This window comes from Anolis carolinensis, unplaced genomic scaffold, assembly GCF_035594765.1.
Source record: "Anolis carolinensis isolate JA03-04 unplaced genomic scaffold, rAnoCar3.1.pri scaffold_7, whole genome shotgun sequence".
NCBI classification, from domain to species: domain Eukaryota; kingdom Metazoa; phylum Chordata; class Lepidosauria; order Squamata; family Dactyloidae; genus Anolis; species Anolis carolinensis.
This window is the reverse complement of record NW_026943818.1, coordinates 16,340,667-16,357,759: the sequence shown is the minus strand read 5'-3', so window position 1 is coordinate 16,357,759 and position 17,093 is coordinate 16,340,667. Positions and strand designations below refer to the sequence as shown.

Genomic DNA, 17,093 nt, shown 5'->3' with positions numbered 1-17,093 from the left:
TATATCCATCTAGGTATATCTATATCTATAATATATATATATATATATATATATATTATATCCATCTATATCTATATATAAAACCTAGATGTCATATCTATCTATCATCTATCTATAATATATATATAAATATATAGTCTAGATATATTATATCCATCTGTATCTATATAATATATATATAATCTAGATATATTATATCCATCTATATCTATATATATAAAACATAGATGTCATATCTATCATCTATATATATATATATAAATATATAGTCTAGATCAGGGGTCCCCAAACTAAGGCCCGGGGGCCGGATGCGGCCCTCCGAGGTCATTGACCTGGCCCCCGCCCTCAGTTTTATAATATAATATATTGTATATACATATAATATTGATAATAATATTGTAATAATATATAACACTAATAATAATACCATATAATAATATTAATTATATATTCTATATTACTTATAATATTACTAATAATATTACAGTATAGTGGTATAGTTCAATATAGTAATATATAATGCTAATATTGTGCTATGCTAATAATATAATACATTGTATGTACATATAATTTGTAAGCCATTCTGAGTCCCCTTTGGGGTGAGAAGGGTGTGATACAAATGTAGTAAATAAATGCAGTAAATAAATAATAAATAAATGTTAGACTTAGGCTCACCCAAAGTCTGAAATGACTTGAAGGCACACAACAACAACAACAATAACCCTAATTAACTTGACTATCTCATTGGCCAGAAGCAGGACCACACTTCCCATTGAAATCCTGATAAATGTATGTTGGTTAAAATTGTTTTTTATTTTTAAATATTGTATTGTTCTTTCATTGTTCTTCTTCTTGTTGTTGTTTTTGCACTACAAATAAGATATGTGCCGTGTGCATCGGAATTTGTTTGTATTTTTTTCTAATGATAATCCGGCCCCCCAACAGTCTGAAGGATTGTGGACCGGCCCTCGGCTTAAAAAGTTTGAGGACCCCTGGTCTAGATATATTATATCCATCTGTATCTATATAATATATATATATAATATAGATATATTATATCCATCTATATCTATATATAAAACCTAGATGTCATATCTATCATCTATCTATAATATATATATATAAATATATAGTCTAGATATATTATATCCATCTGTATCTATATAATATATATATATAATCTAGATATATTATATCCATCTATATCTATATATATAATCTAGATGTCATATCTATCTATCATCTATCTATATAATATATATATATAGATATATATACACTCTAGATAAATTTTATCCATCTATATCTATATAATATACTAGCTGTGCCCTGCCACGTGTTGCTGTGGCCAATTGGAATTGCAGTGAATAGCCTCGCTGCTTCAAAGCCTGCCCGTTTTCTACTAGGGTTGTGTAGTTTGTTTGTAAGAACGTAGAGACGTGCATGAGGGGTTGTGTTGTCAATTTTCTAGGTTGGGGGGCCTTTAGTTTTGTTGTTTTGCCCGGTGGAGCGATGCCATCCTGCTTTTATATATATAGATAGAAGATAGATAGATAGATATAATCTTAGATATATTATATCCATCTATATCTATATATATAATCTAGATGTCATATCTATCTATCATCTATCTATAATATATATATATATATATATATATATATATATATATATATATATAATCTAGATGTCATATCTATCATCTATCTATAATATATATATGTATAATCTAGATATATTATATCCATCTATCTATATCTATATCTATAACCTAGATGTCCTATCTATCTATCTATAATATATATATAATCTAGATATATCTATATATATATTTATATATGTAGTCTAATGTCATACATATCTATATATATAATCTAGATATATCTATAATCTAGATGTCATATATATCTCTATATATAATGTCGATATATTATATCTATATATCTGTATCTGTATATGTAGTCTAGATGTCATCTATATCTATATATATAATCTCAATATATTCATATATTTCTATACATATCTATACAGGTATATCTATGTATAATCTAGATATATCATATATATCTATATATATAATCTAGATGTCCTATCTATTTATATATTCTAGATGTCATATCTATCTATCTATCTATCTATATCTACATATATTATAGCTGTGTATATATATATATATACACATATCTATATATAATCTAGATATATCATGTTTATATATATAATCTAGATATCTATATCAATATACAGTAGAGTCTCACTTATCCAACATAAACGGGCCGGCAGAACGTTGGATAAGCGAATATGTTGGATAATAAGGAGGGATTAAGGAAAACCCTATTAAACTTCGTATTAGGTTATGCTTTTACAAATTAAGCACCTAGACATCATGCTATACAACAAATTTGACAGAAAAAGCAGTTCAATACGCAGTAATGCTATGTAGTAATTACTGTATTTACAAATTTAGCACCAAAAAATCACGATGTATTGAAACCATTGACTACAAAAATGTGTTGGATAATCCAGAATGTTGGGTAAGTGAGACTTTACTGTATATATAATCTAGATATATTATATCCATCTATCTATATCTATAATCTAGATGTCTATAATCTAGCTCCTCCAACGCGATTGCAAGCTCAACTGCCATTTACGTGAGATTTACTTTTTATTTTTCCCGCCAGGAAGGTTTTACGAAGGACATCTGCCAGTATTATTTTCTTGAAAGAGGAGAGACTGCAAGAGATTTTAAAATGTCCAAAATAACGACAGAACTGCTGTTGGAAAGAGCCGTGCCCAAGTCGACGAGGCTACGAAAGATCAAGACTCTCAAGTAAGTGCAGACTTATGTATCGAAAACTCTATTTATTTTGTTTTGTAAAGAAAAGAGGAACTCTGCTTGCTTAGTAATACTATGTAACAAAATTTGAAAATACTTTTGTTCCTGGTTTGAAAGTGTTATTTCCTGTTTAACGGTGCCGTCCTTACTTTGAAAGTCATTGCTCTACTCCAGAAACTTCATTTCTGTGACTTCCACAAACTGTGTTGGATTGGTTGAATGTGGCATTGGTTGAGACTCGATGAGAAAAAGTGGAGCAAAATGTTCTATGGCAGGATGTCTCTCCTGCAAAGACAAAGCTTTTGCAGTTCAGTACACTTTTCCAATAATAATAATAATAATAACGATCTGCCAACTGCAAAAGGCCACCCTACTGGGATCTGTGCGCATCATCCGAAAAAACATCACACAGTCCTAGACACTTGGGAAGTGTTCGACTTGTGATTTTTTGATACAAAATCCAGCATATCTATCTTGTTTGCTGTGTCATACAATATAATAATAATAATAATAATAATAATAATAATAATAATTGGAAAATACATCACACAGTCCTAGACACTTGGGAAGTGTTCGACTTGTGATTTTGTGATACGAAATCCAGCATATCCTGTTTGCTGTGTCATACAATAAAATAATTATTATTTTATTTTTGTATGCTGCCTCCATCTCCCCAACAGGGACTCAGAGCGGCTCACACGGGGGCAAGCCCAATACAATCATATACAGTAGAGTCCACTTATCCAACATTTTGGATTATCCAACGCATTTTTGTAGTCAATGTTTTCAATACATAGTGATATTTTGGTGCTAAATTTGTAAATACAGTAATTACCACATAGCATTACTGTGTATTGAACTTTTTTTCTGTCAAATTTGTTGTATAACATGATGTTTTGGTGCTCTACGCCAGGGGTCCCCAAACTAAGGCCCGGGGGCCGGATGCGGCCCTCCAAGGTCATTTATCTGGCCCCTGCCCTCAGTTTTATAATATAATATTTTTATATCATTTTTAATAATATAATATATTGTATATACATATAATATTGATAATAATATTATAATGTTATACAATATAATACTAATAATAATACCATATAATAATATTAATTATATGTTATATATTACATATAATATTACAGTATAGTGGTATAGTTCAATGTAGTAATAGATAATGCTAATATTGTGCTATGCTAATAATATAATATATTGTATAAAGCTGCTCTGAGTCCCCTTCGGGGTGAGAAGGGCAGGATATAAATGTAATAAATAAATATAGTAAATGAATAAATAAATAATTTTAGACTTATTTTAGACCCAAAGTCTGAAATGACTTGAAGGCACACAACAACAACAATCCTAATTTACTTGGCTATCTCATTGGCCAGAAGTAGGCCCACACTTCCCATTGAAATCCTGATAGGTTTATGTTGGTTACAATTGTTTATATTTTTAAATATTGTATAGTTATTTCATTGTTGTTGTTTTGCACTACAAATAAGACATATGCAGTGTGCACAGAAATTTGTTCATTTTTTTTTTTCAAATGATAATTCGGCCCCTCCACAGTCTGAAGGATTGTGGACCGGCCCTCTGCTTTAAAAGTTTGAGGACCCCTGCTCTATTTATTTATTTATTTGCAGTATTTATATTCCGCGCTTCTTTCTCACCCCGAAGGGGACTCAGGGCGGATCACATTATAACACACATAGGGCAAACATTCAATGCCCATAAACACATCAAACAGAGACTGAGAGACAGACGCAGAGGCAAGTTAACCTTCTTCTGAGGGGATGTTCGATTCTGGCCACAGGGGGGAGCAGCTGCTTCATCATCCACACTGACGGCACTTCCTCATTCCAGGTCGTAAATTAGTTAATCTTGCCTCCCCACTTTATAAGTGGTACCTTATCTCCTACTTGATAGATGCAACTATCTTTCGGGTTGCTAGGTCAGCAATGAGCAGGGGCTATTTTTTATTTTTAATTGACAGGTGCTCACCCCGCCACGGGCTGGCCTCGAACTCATGACCTCATGGTCAGAGTGATTTAAGGCAGCTGCTCAACAGCTGCGCCACAGCCCGGCCCCTTGTAGCTTCCAGATGTACCTCCCTAGGGCCCGTTTTCTCTCCACTGAGTAAACTTCAACAAATATGTGAACGCACAGTGGCTGCAGCTCATTGGACCAGTTGAAGCTTCCGAACAGTCTTCAAAAGCAACCCCACGTAGAGCGTGTTGCAGTAGTCTGTACGCTTATATGTACACATACACACAGAGTATACTTATAAAATCATGGTCCACCCTTCTTGGGGTTTCTGACTTGGCACAAGATGCCGCCAGGCGTGTTTGGGGTCACGTTTCCCGGCCGCGTGATGAAGCCGTGTCCCTGTTTGCTTCCGCAGCCTGTCCAAGCTGCAGATCACGAAGGAGGACCTGGAGCCGCAGCTGTTTTCCCACCTCCGGCACCTCCAAGAGCTGGACCTCTCCCACAACCTGCTGGAGCGGCTCCCGGACAACCTCAGCCTGCCGAACCTCCGCGTCTTGAACTGCGACAGCAACCACCTGGAGGACGTGGTCTCTCTGCAGCAGTTCCCGCAGCTGGAGGAGCTGACCTACGAGAACAACGTCTACCTGACGGTGAGTATTATTTATTCATTTATTCATTTACAGTATTTATATTCCGCCCTTCTTTCTCACCCCAAAGGGGACTCAGGGCGGATTACAATGAACACATATACATGGCTGTAAAGATGTCATGATCATTGTGTTTTATTCATGATTGCTATGTTTAGGTTGACTGTTTAAGGTTATATATTTCAGCTATTCTTATACAGAAGTTGGGAGCCTCTAAGGCATGGCCAGGAAAAGGGGCGTGGCTTCACCTTGCTGGTGGAAGCCTTAGAATTCAAATTTAGCAGTTGGAATTGGGCAGTTGGAGTTTGTCGGTTGAGCAGAGCAGTTGGTTCTGTTCAGTGAGAAAGGAGTGAGATCGAGAGAAGGGATTGTGGGAGGAAGTTGAGCAGCTAGAGAGTTTTAGCGGAGAAGGGCTAAAATTAAAGTTGCTGAGCCTTTAGTAGGAATAACTAAAGAGCTGAGGCTATATCCCTAAGTCAAGGAGGACTAGGGTTAACCAGTTAAACTCCCCAGTCCAAGTTTGATCGGGTACAGGTCAACTAAGTTCAAGAAGGACAGTATTCCTAACTGAAAGAAACAAGTCATATAAAGCTGATACCATACTAAGCTCAGTGAAACTATTGAGAAGTCTTGCAACACTTACTGTACAGAAGTAACATCGTTCAACTTAAGATATAACATTCTTGCAACCATCAAGCTTTGTGCTATAAATAAACAAGTTACTGTTTCTTCAAATGTTGCTTATTATTTGAGCAAAGCATCTTTCAAAGGTGGTGGCAGCGACAACATTGAAAAGTAGGATACATAGAGGTAGAAGTTGAATCCTTCGCAATTTGGTGGCAGAGGTGGGATCCAAAAAGATTCCATCCCTGTCATCACATCAAGTCTTCACTTGTGCCATTATCAGACATACGACATATTCAGACAGACAAACGGGGCTATTTAACATTTTTTCAGCACTCTTTACCAATGTGTTTACTATCTATGGTTCTTCTTTTTTGAAGGATAATAAAAGAGATCCTTTCATATTCTCTGGCAAGTGTGGGAAACAGCTATCCCTCTGGATGACAAGAACATCCCAATGAAGGCCAGCTGATAGTAACTTTATGCAAGGAATATTAAGAAGGCCAAAGATTCCCAATCTGTGACACAGAAGCAGCACTGATATTACAGATATAAGGAAGACCCTTATAAACAAATGCAATGTATTGATGTAACTATAGAAATCACATTATTCTAAATTTTTATTTTATTTATTTATTTCAAATATTTCTATCCCGCCCTTCTCACCCGGAGGGACTCAGGGCGGCGTACAATTGGCAACAATTTGATGCCGATACATCATTAAAAACAACAACATATAAAAAATACAACCAATTAAATACAGTATAAAATATAAAACATAAAACGTGTTTAAAATCCGTTCGTCCAATATCCTCCAACTTTTCCCTCCTCGCCACACCTTTGCAATGGAATCCCCTGACATTAAGTCCAGTCGTGTCCGACTCTGGGGGTTAGTGGTCATCTCAATTTATTTATTTATTTATTTATTTATTTTATTTACATCGCTTTTACCCCGCCTGTCTCCCCGAGGGGACTCAAAGTGGCTTACATTAAATAGGCAAAAATTCCATGCCGAAAAACAATCATTCATATTTATTTATTTATTTATTTATTACAATATTTCTATCCCGCCCTTCTCACCCAACAGGGGACTCAGGGCGGCTTACAATAAAACGTATATATAAAAAATTATACCAAAAAAAAAAAAAGCAATCTACAAAACAACAATTCATATAAAACAGATACCATTGCAAAATAAAATCACATTCTATAAAAATTTTAAGCATGTCCCAAGATTTCTAAGCTGAAGAGCTGGCATTGTCCGTAGACACCTCCAAGGTCATGACTGCATGGAGCAGAAGCAGTACCTATTGATCTACTCACATTTGCATGTTTTTGAGCTGCTAGGTTCAAAATGGCATTGGTGGTTGTTTGATAATAATAATCATTATTATTATTATTATTTTATTCTTATACCCCGCCCCATCTCCCCGAAGGGACTCGGGGCGGCTTACATGGGTCCAAGCCCGAATAGAACAATAAAAACAAGACAAGAAACCATATTATTACTATTGTATAAACCTTTGTTTTAACTTCTGTTTTATTATATTCTTGTGTTTTAAACTGGGTATATTGTTAATGTATTTGCGCTGTTACTTTTTGTAACATTGTGAGCTGCCCCGAGTCCCCATGGGGAGATGGTGGCGGGGTATAAATAAAGTTTTTATTATTATTATTATTATTATTATTATTATTACAGTAGAGTCTCACTTATCCAACACTCGCTTATCCAATGTTCTGGATTATCCAACGCATTTTTGTAGTCAATGTTTTCAATATATCATGATATTTTGGTGCTAAATTTGTAAATACAGTAATTACAACATAACATTACTGCTTATTGAACTACTTTTTCTGTCCAATTTGTTGTATAACATGATGTTTTGGTGCTTAATTTGTAAAATCATAACTTAATTTGATGTTTAATAGGCTTTTCCTTAATTTCTCCTTATTATCCAACATATTCGCTTATCCAACATTCTGCCGGCCCGTTTACGTTGGATAAGCGAGACTCTACTGTAACAGAATATAAAAAACAACAAATCATAACACATTGAACAATATAATAAATGATAATATACATTACCGTGCAAAATCAGAAGAACAATAAAAACAAGGGCGGGCCACATGAACACTAAGTTAAAACTCGGTGTTATGATTGAGCCTCGTGGCTCTGTTTCTGACAGGCGTGGGCGTAAGACTCCTCGAGAGTCGGATACTCTCGAGGAGCGAGAGAGAAAAAGACTGCGAGACATATTTGCAGCACCCTCTGACGAAGAGTCTTTCGAAGGGTTCACGGAGAGAATGGAGGAAGGGCTGGTTAGCTCAGAGGAGGATGAGATGGATTGGACTCGGGTAAGGGAGGAATTGGGGGCCACTGGCCATGATGGGGCAGAAGATGAATGGGGACCTTCAGGATTAGACCCATGGCGTAGCTGGAGGGATGGGACGGGATCCACAGCTGGAGATGCTGTTGGGCGTAGTCAGAGGTGTTCCAGCTCTGACGAGGAAAGTGATGAGGAAACGCCCGGGTTAAGGAGGGCAGCTGACAGTGATGAAGATTTGTAACTGGCATAAAATGGGGCTTGGGAGCAATTGCAAATTGCGTCGGGCAAGGTAATCTGGGCAAACGCTTGGGATTCGTGTGTGTGTGTGGGACGCTTCCCTGAAGACTTGTGTACTTTCCTGTGCTGAGACGTAAGTTGATTGGAATCCAGGGTCAGACGGCGGGAGGGATTGTGTGGGCATTTGTTTGTGCAAACCTGTGCTTACTCTTATTAGCTTGACCTTCCGTCGTCTTCCTGACGGACGCCATCTCCTGCTTTGAGAACTCGGACTGAACTGACCACGGCTTGTCTTCCCCCCTTCTTGGACTTGGAAAAACTACAAACGTCTGCTTCTGGCTTTGATCTACGGAACGGAACTGGTCTACTCTACTGCTAAAATCCCTGGCTGCGTCTGCTCGTGTTGGAGATCCTGTCTGCTGTGTGTGTGTGTGGGAGCGACGCAAGTTACTCTAAACTCAGTGTTGGCAGCAGAGAGGAATCTGCTGCCAATTAGTTGCATTCCTTGTATCTTTTGTTCCTTGCCTTTCGTTTTGTTTATACCCAGGCTGAAGAAAGCAGTTTGTTTTTACCCGGATTAAACTCCGGTTTAATCCGGTTTATCTTTTGAACATTTACTTTTGTCCCTTTTTGCTCCTAAAGGCAAAAATTGCCTGGCCCTTGTGTTTTTACGGGCATTTTTGAGTTCTGTAATCTAATAAACTCTGTTACTTTGAATCTTGTGGCGTTCTGTCCTTGACAGATTGCCCGACGCCCATAAAAGGTTTATTGCAGCAATAAACCCGTCAGGAAGACGATGGATGAGTTAAGGGTCAAATTAGATCAATTGCAAACGGCCTTTACCGTTAGCCAAACCGCTCATGCCGTGAAAGGACATGTTTTGACTCCTGAACGCTTTGACGGAACCAGGTGCAAGTTGCCAACCTTTTTGGCACAAGTGGAGCTTTATTTTTCTCAGCTCAGTGCTCATGCTTATCCTACGGACACTAGTAAAGTGGCCTTTATTTTGAGTTTGTTGACCGGTCCCGCAGGACAATGGGCCACTAATTTAATTTTGGGCAATGACCCAGTCAAGGACAATTTGAATGATTTCAGAAAGTTGTTAATTGATACTTTTGGGGATCCTCTCCGCACGGAGAACGCTGGGTGGGCTCTGTATCGGTTGAAACAGGGAAAGGGGACTGTTTTGGATTACTTAAATAAGTTTAACCTGTATCGCCACCAGCTGGATTGGGGGGAAAATGCATTCATGCTTTTATTTACTGCTGGGTTAAGTGATATGCTCCAGGATGAATTAGCACGTTTGGAGCCGGCTGAAAGTTGGGATACCTTAGTTGCTAAGGTGCTGCGCTTAGACGCAAGGTTCGAGGCTCGTAAGCACTCAAAAGCAATGTGTGCGCCACCCATGCATGTAACCAGGGCACCTGTGGTAATGGGGGAAGAGCCTATGGAGCTTGGGGTCTTTAAAAAGCTGTCTACCGAGGAAAAGAGCCGTAGGAGGCAGCTGGGCTTGTGTTTGTACTGTGGGAATGCTGGGCATTTTGCCAAAAATTGTAATGTGAAACCTTCCAAAACTTTCGGGAAAAGGCCAGCCCTAGTGCGACGTGAGACCAATGCACTAGGGCTCCTCAAGCAATCAACTGAGGGGAGGAAGCATGTTTTCGTACCCATTACATTATCTGTTGGGGGAAGGGAACTTGTTTCTACTTTGGCACTATTGGACTCAGGGGCTACGGTCTCTTATGTTGATACTGAGTTTGCTAAGAAGCATGGCATTCCTAGAGTGCGCAAGGCATGCGACGTGTGGGTGGAAGGAGCAGATGGGAGACTGCTGGAGACTGGGGTGGTTAACCATGAAACCTCAGCAGTAACGTGGGAGGTGCAGGGAGTAACGGGAACGTTTGTGTGGGATATTACGAGCTTGCCTAGATATGATGTGATCCTGGGGATGGATTGGCTAGCTGTAGTAAACCCACAAGTAGATTGGGCAACACGTAAAGTGATTTTAAAGAGGCAGGACTGTTGCACTCTAAATGTTACTCATTCTGATATGGAGGGAGTGCCTGCTGAGTATGGGGAGTTCTCTGATGTATTTTGTAAAAAAGAAGCGGACAAATTACCACCGCACAGGCCATATGATTGCGCCATCAAGTTGGCAGAAGGTGCGAAACTGCCAGCAGGGAGGCTGTATGCCTTGACTGTACCGGAAAGGCAAGCTTTGCGGGAGTTTCTAGATGAAAATTTAGCCAAGGGGTTTATTCGCCCATCTAGTTCTCCAACTGCGGCACCAGTATTCTTTGTAGCCAAAAAGACTGGGGAACTTAGGCTGGTCTGCGACTATCGGATCCTAAACAAATACACCATTCGGGATAGGTACCCGCTCCCTTTAATCTCGGAACTGTTATCAAGGGTGCAAGGGGCTAAGGTCTTTACCAAGCTTGACCTGCGGGGGGCCTATAACTTAATCCGTATACGGGAAGGGGATGAATGGAAGACGGCATTTAACACGTGTTTCGGATGCCACGAGTTCCGAGTCATGCCTTTTGGGCTTTGTAATGCTCCTGCGGTCTTCCAGAGGTTCATGAACGATGTGTTCAGGGACCTAATTGACCAATTTTTAGTGATTTATTTGGATGATATCTTGATTTTTTCTAAGGACGAGAAAGAACATCGTCAACATGTCAAGCAGGTTCTGCACCGACTGCGGGCTAATGGGCTTTTCGCCAAGGCTTCCAAGTGCGTCTTTCATGTGCCTGAAGTGGAGTTCCTAGGTCATGTAGTGTCAGGTAGGGAACTTAAAATGGACCCACATAAGGTTGACGCCGTCAACTCATGGCAGGAGCTGAAGACTAAGAAGGATGTACAAAGGTTCTTAGGTTTCGCTAATTACTACCGGGAGTTTATTCCGAATTTTGCAAAGCTCACGGTACCTTTGACGCAGCTTCTGCGCAAGAAACAGCCATTTGTGTGGGGGCGGGAAGCTCACGAGGCATTTCTACAACTTAAGTCTAGTTTTCAATCGGACAACATACTAACCCATCCTGATGTTGACAAACCGTTCGTGGTAGAAGCAGACGCTTCTAGCTACGCGTTGGGGGCTGTATTGTCTCAGAAGGATTCCTCAGGGACCTTGCGTCCCTGTGGATTTTACTCGCGGCAACTAACACCCTTCGAGCAGAACTATACCATATGGGAGAAGGAGTTGTTGGCGATTAAGGTGGCGTTTGAGGTGTGGCGGCACTGGCTTGAAGGGGCACGGCACCAGATCGTGGTCAGGTCTGATCATAAGAACTTAGAGCACTTGCAAACAGCAAAGAAGTTAAACCAGCGTCAAATTCGCTGGGCTTTGTTTTTCTCCAGGTTTAACTTCAAGGTGCAGTTCGTGGAGGGGAAGGCAAACTTGCGGGCCGATGCTTTATCCCGCAAGCCAGAATTTAAGACCAATGAGCAGGTAGTATGTCAGACCATCTTGCCTACTGCCTCGCTGTGTGTGGTAGATAATGAGCTCGGGTTACATGACCAGATCCTTGAGGCTCAGAAAGATGATGTGTGGACTCAGGAGCAACTGATGTTGCTCTCAGCAGGTAACCGTACCATACTGCCGCATCTCCAAGATCAAGACGGGGTATTGGTGCGTAGGGGGCAGGTTTACGTACCAGTGGGGGCCCTCAGGTTGGAGGTGATTAGAGCCCACCATGACGAACCCATGGCTGGGCACTTTGGCAGGTTCAAGACCGTACAGCTTATCACCAGGAGCTACTGGTGGCCAAAGATGCGGCAAGACATTTTGCGTTTTTGTGACAGCTGCGCCGTTTGCCAGCAAAGTAAGACGCCTGTTGGGCGCCCTAGAGGGTTGTTGTCGTCTTTACCTGTTCCGGAGAGGCCATGGCAAATCATTTCCATGGATTTCATTTCAGATTTGCCTAAGTCTGGGGGTTATACTTGCATTTGGGTGGTGGTGGATTTATTTAGTAAACTGGCTCATTTTATTCCTTGTTCAACCATTCCGGCGGCCCCTACGTTGGCCTTACTATTTACAAAGCACATCTATCGCTTGCACGGAGCACCCGAGGTGATTATTTCCGATAGGGCTCCGCAATTTGTGTCACGCTTTTGGAAACACTTCCATGAGTGCTTGGGGACTAAGTTAAACGTGTCGTCCGCCTTCCATCCGCAAACGGATGGACAGTCGGAACGGGTTAATGGGCTCTTAGAGCAATATTTGCGTTGTTTTTGTTTAGATCAACCCACGGCTTGGGTGAAGTGGTTACCGGTGGCGGAATTTGCTTACAACAATGCGGTGCACACGTCTAGTCAGCATACGCCGTTTGAGCTTACTTATGGTTTTCACCCACGGGGAGGTGTGGCGCCGTCGACCAATGTGGTCTCTTCGGACCCTGTGTACCGTTCTACGGAAATGGCTGCATTGCATGATGTTGCCCGTCGCTTACTGTTGGAAGCTAAGGCAACGCAGAAGACTCAGGCTGACCGCCACAGGCAGGCGGGGGAGGAGTTGGAAGAAGGGGATTTGGTGTGGTTATCTTCCAAACATATTAAACAGGCTGGGGGAAAGTTTGCGCCTCGGTATTTGGGTCCCTTTCCTATCGTTAAAAAGATTTCTTCTGTTGCGTTTCGTTTGCGTTTACCGTCTAGTTTAAAGGTCCATCCAGTCTTTCATCGTTCGCTGTTGAAACTTGATACCTCTAGTCGTCGTGGTGCTATAGCGGAGGGTATCACTGCCACTTCTCCGCCATCGGGGGAGGAGGCCTTTGTGAGAGGGGATAGTGTTATGATTGAGCCTCGTGGCTCTGTTTCTGACAGGCGTGGGCGTAAGACTCCTCGAGAGTCGGATACTCTCGAGGAGCGAGAGAGAAAAAGACTGCGAGACATATTTGCAGCACCCTCTGACGAAGAGTCTTTCGAAGGGTTCACGGAGAGAATGGAGGAAGGGCTGGTTAGCTCAGAGGAGGATGAGATGGATTGGACTCGGGTAAGGGAGGAATTGGGGGCCACTGGCCATGATGGGGCAGAAGATGAATGGGGACCTTCAGGATTAGACCCATGGCGTAGCTGGAGGGATGGGACGGGATCCACAGCTGGAGATGCTGTTGGGCGTAGTCAGAGGTGTTCCAGCTCTGACGAGGAAAGTGATGAGGAAACGCCCGGGTTAAGGAGGGCAGCTGACAGTGATGAAGATTTGTAACTGGCATAAAATGGGGCTTGGGAGCAATTGCAAATTGCGTCGGGCAAGGTAATCTGGGCAAACGCTTGGGATTCGTGTGTGTGTGTGGGACGCTTCCCTGAAGACTTGTGTACTTTCCTGTGCTGAGACGTAAGTTGATTGGAATCCAGGGTCAGACGGCGGGAGGGATTGTGTGGGCATTTGTTTGTGCAAACCTGTGCTTACTCTTATTAGCTTGACCTTCCGTCGTCTTCCTGACGGACGCCATCTCCTGCTTTGAGAACTCGGACTGAACTGACCACGGCTTGTCTTCCCCCCTTCTTGGACTTGGAAAAACTACAAACGTCTGCTTCTGGCTTTGATCTACGGAACGGAACTGGTCTACTCTACTGCTAAAATCCCTGGCTGCGTCTGCTCGTGTTGGAGATCCTGTCTGCTGTGTGTGTGTGTGGGAGCGACGCAAGTTACTCTAAACTCAGTGTTGGCAGCAGAGAGGAATCTGCTGCCAATTAGTTGCATTCCTTGTATCTTTTGTTCCTTGCCTTTCGTTTTGTTTATACCCAGGCTGAAGAAAGCAGTTTGTTTTTACCCGGATTAAACTCCGGTTTAATCCGGTTTATCTTTTGAACATTTACTTTTGTCCCTTTTTGCTCCTAAAGGCAAAAATTGCCTGGCCCTTGTGTTTTTACGGGCATTTTTGAGTTCTGTAATCTAATAAACTCTGTTACTTTGAATCTTGTGGCGTTCTGTCCTTGACACTCGGGGTGAGAAAGAAATAAGAATAAAAACCACAAAGAACAGGGTCATAAAATAGTGGTACCTACCTCTTTCCTATTCTGTACTGTATAAAACTATTTGCACTTTTCTGGCCCACTACCCTTTTTAGGAGCCAACCCAGGTTTTTATCAAAGTGGGCTTATTGTTTATTGGTATATGTGATTTTATTTGTTTATGATTTGTTTTTTATTGCTGAGTTTTATATTGCTTGTTGCCTGGGCTTGGCCCCATGTAAGCCGCCCCGAGCCCCCTCGGGGAGATGGGGCGGGGTATAAAAATAAAATTATTATTATTATTTTATTATGACACAGCAAACAAGATAGATATGCTGGATTTCCTTATTATTATTATTACTTACATTTGCATGTTTTTGAACTTCTCAGTTGGCAGAAGCTGGGGCTAGTAGTAGGAACTCACTCTGCTCCCAGATTCGAGCTGGCAACCTTTCGGTCAGCAGCTCATTGGTTTAACGGTCAGCAAGTTCAGCAGCTCAGTGGTTTAACCCGCTGCGCCACTTGTTTAACCCGCTGCGAGTAACTGTTAGTTACTCGATTATATGTTCTCTGGGGTTTGTTTGTTTATTTGTTTGTTTACTTATATACAATAAAAAATTAAACCCGAAAAAAGGGGAATGCTTCATTTTCTCTTTGGATTCTTTCTCCAGCCCAGCGATGACTACAAAGTCATGTTTCTCCTGCGAAACCTCCGGCAACTGAACGGCAAGGACATCACCAAGCTGGCCAATCATGTGAGAGTGATCAATAGCCGAGAACTGACGACGAGGGTGAGTTTGCCTGGGATCCAGCCTTTGGAGGTTGGGAGTAACAGCTGACAATCTGTGGCCTACGGGCATGTTTATACGTGGCAGTTTAAAAGTATCTAGGCAGATCCATCGGGTCGCAAAATGGAATAAATGTCAGGATCACCGGAGCAGCCTGGGACTGGCTGCTTGGGTTCTCTGCTCGATCCCCATGTGATCTCCTTTGGGGAGATGGGGTGGGATACAAAAATAAAATTATTGTTGTTGTTGTTGTTGTTGTTGTTGTAGTTGACATAAAGTCATAGTATGACACAGCAGACGAGATATATGCTGGATTTTGTATTGTTATTATTGTTATTATTATTTGTTTAGGTCTCTGCTCACTGGGGGAAAAACTTCCGGAGCCAGTTGCCCAAAACTTTGTCTCCCGAGCAGTTGAAATCGATCAGGAAAAAGTTCATCCGGTCTGCACAAGCCAATGTAGCCTACGGGCCCAGCTCCCTCAGCGACTTCACCCGATGGCGGGTAAATTCAGCCCTTGTTTTGTCCTCTGCGGTTGTAGTTGTGTGTGTGTGTGTATGTGTGTGTATACTAGCTTGGGGACCTGGCAGTGCCTGGGTGATTTGAAAAGGACATTTGTCAGCTGGGTTTGGGGCTCTCTGGATAAGGGTGAACTACAATTCCCGTATGCCAAGGTCAATCATCCTGAAACCCCACCTGTATAATATTAATAATAATAATAATAATAATAATAATAATAATAATAATAATAATAATAATAAATGTATTTATATCCCACCTCCATCTCCCCCGAAGGGGACTCGGGGCGGCTTACAGCAAAATCAAAATACGAGCAATGATAAAATATAAAACAGGACAAAAACAAAAACATTATTATACTATAATAATAATAAAAATATTAATATAATAATAATAATAATAATGTTTATTTGTATCCCGCCACCATCTCCCCCAGAAGGGACTCGGGGCGGCTCACAGAAATATCAGATAAAAAACAATAACAATGTACAATACATCAATAAACAGTTATAATATTTATGTATGTGCACTGGCTGTTTCTCATTACTTTATTTTCCGTACTACCAGACTACGCCACAGCAACATGTGGCCGGCCACAGCTTGTATATGTGTGTGTGTACCTCCCTAATGAGGTACGATCAGCCCCCTCCTTATTTTTTTTAATATTATATATATATATATATATTATTGAAGTTTTACCTTATAAGATAAAGTAAATTAACATCAAAAGAGTGAGAACATTTGATTGTATAGAAAGTAGGAAAACTGAGATTAAAAAAAGATCAAAAAGGGAGAGAGAGAGAGAGAAAACCAAAAACAAAGCTAAAGTGTCTATATTTATATAAAAAAGAAAAATAAATAAATCTGAACAAATGGCGATCAGCCCTCTCCTTAATGGCCTTTCGTTCGCAAATTAAAACCTTTCTATGGAGCCAGCCCTTCCCAGACGAATGAAAATAGGCATTGCCAGTTTGAAAATTTTAATTTTTTAAAATAATAATGGACAAATAACTTCAGTGGCCGGAGGTTATGGATATCTTTAATATGGTGCTTGTTGTAAGTTTTTTTTTTAAGTTGTTTTATCTGATATCTTAATTGGGTTTTAATCGGGATATGATGTCTTAATTGATTATGTATTGCTGTTCAGTGTATTTGTATGAATTTTATAATGCTG

At 40.6% G+C, this 17,093-nt stretch overlaps 1 protein-coding gene across 2 annotated transcripts in view; it reads left to right on the top strand.

The window, feature by feature from the left end:
* The window catches only part of lrwd1 (leucine rich repeats and WD repeat domain containing 1), a 49,753-nt gene that overhangs the window by 1,427 nt on the left and 31,233 nt on the right, over positions 1-17,093 (top strand). For both annotated transcript variants that reach the window (XM_062960386.1, XM_062960387.1), the window contains exons 2-5: positions 2,685-2,833; positions 5,241-5,475; positions 15,284-15,403; positions 15,752-15,904. In XM_062960386.1, the coding sequence (XP_062816456.1) occupies positions 2,754-2,833; positions 5,241-5,475; positions 15,284-15,403; positions 15,752-15,904 (588 nt within the window). In that variant the 5' untranslated portion in view covers positions 2,685-2,753. The remainder of the gene's footprint in view (positions 1-2,684; positions 2,834-5,240; positions 5,476-15,283; positions 15,404-15,751; positions 15,905-17,093) is intronic.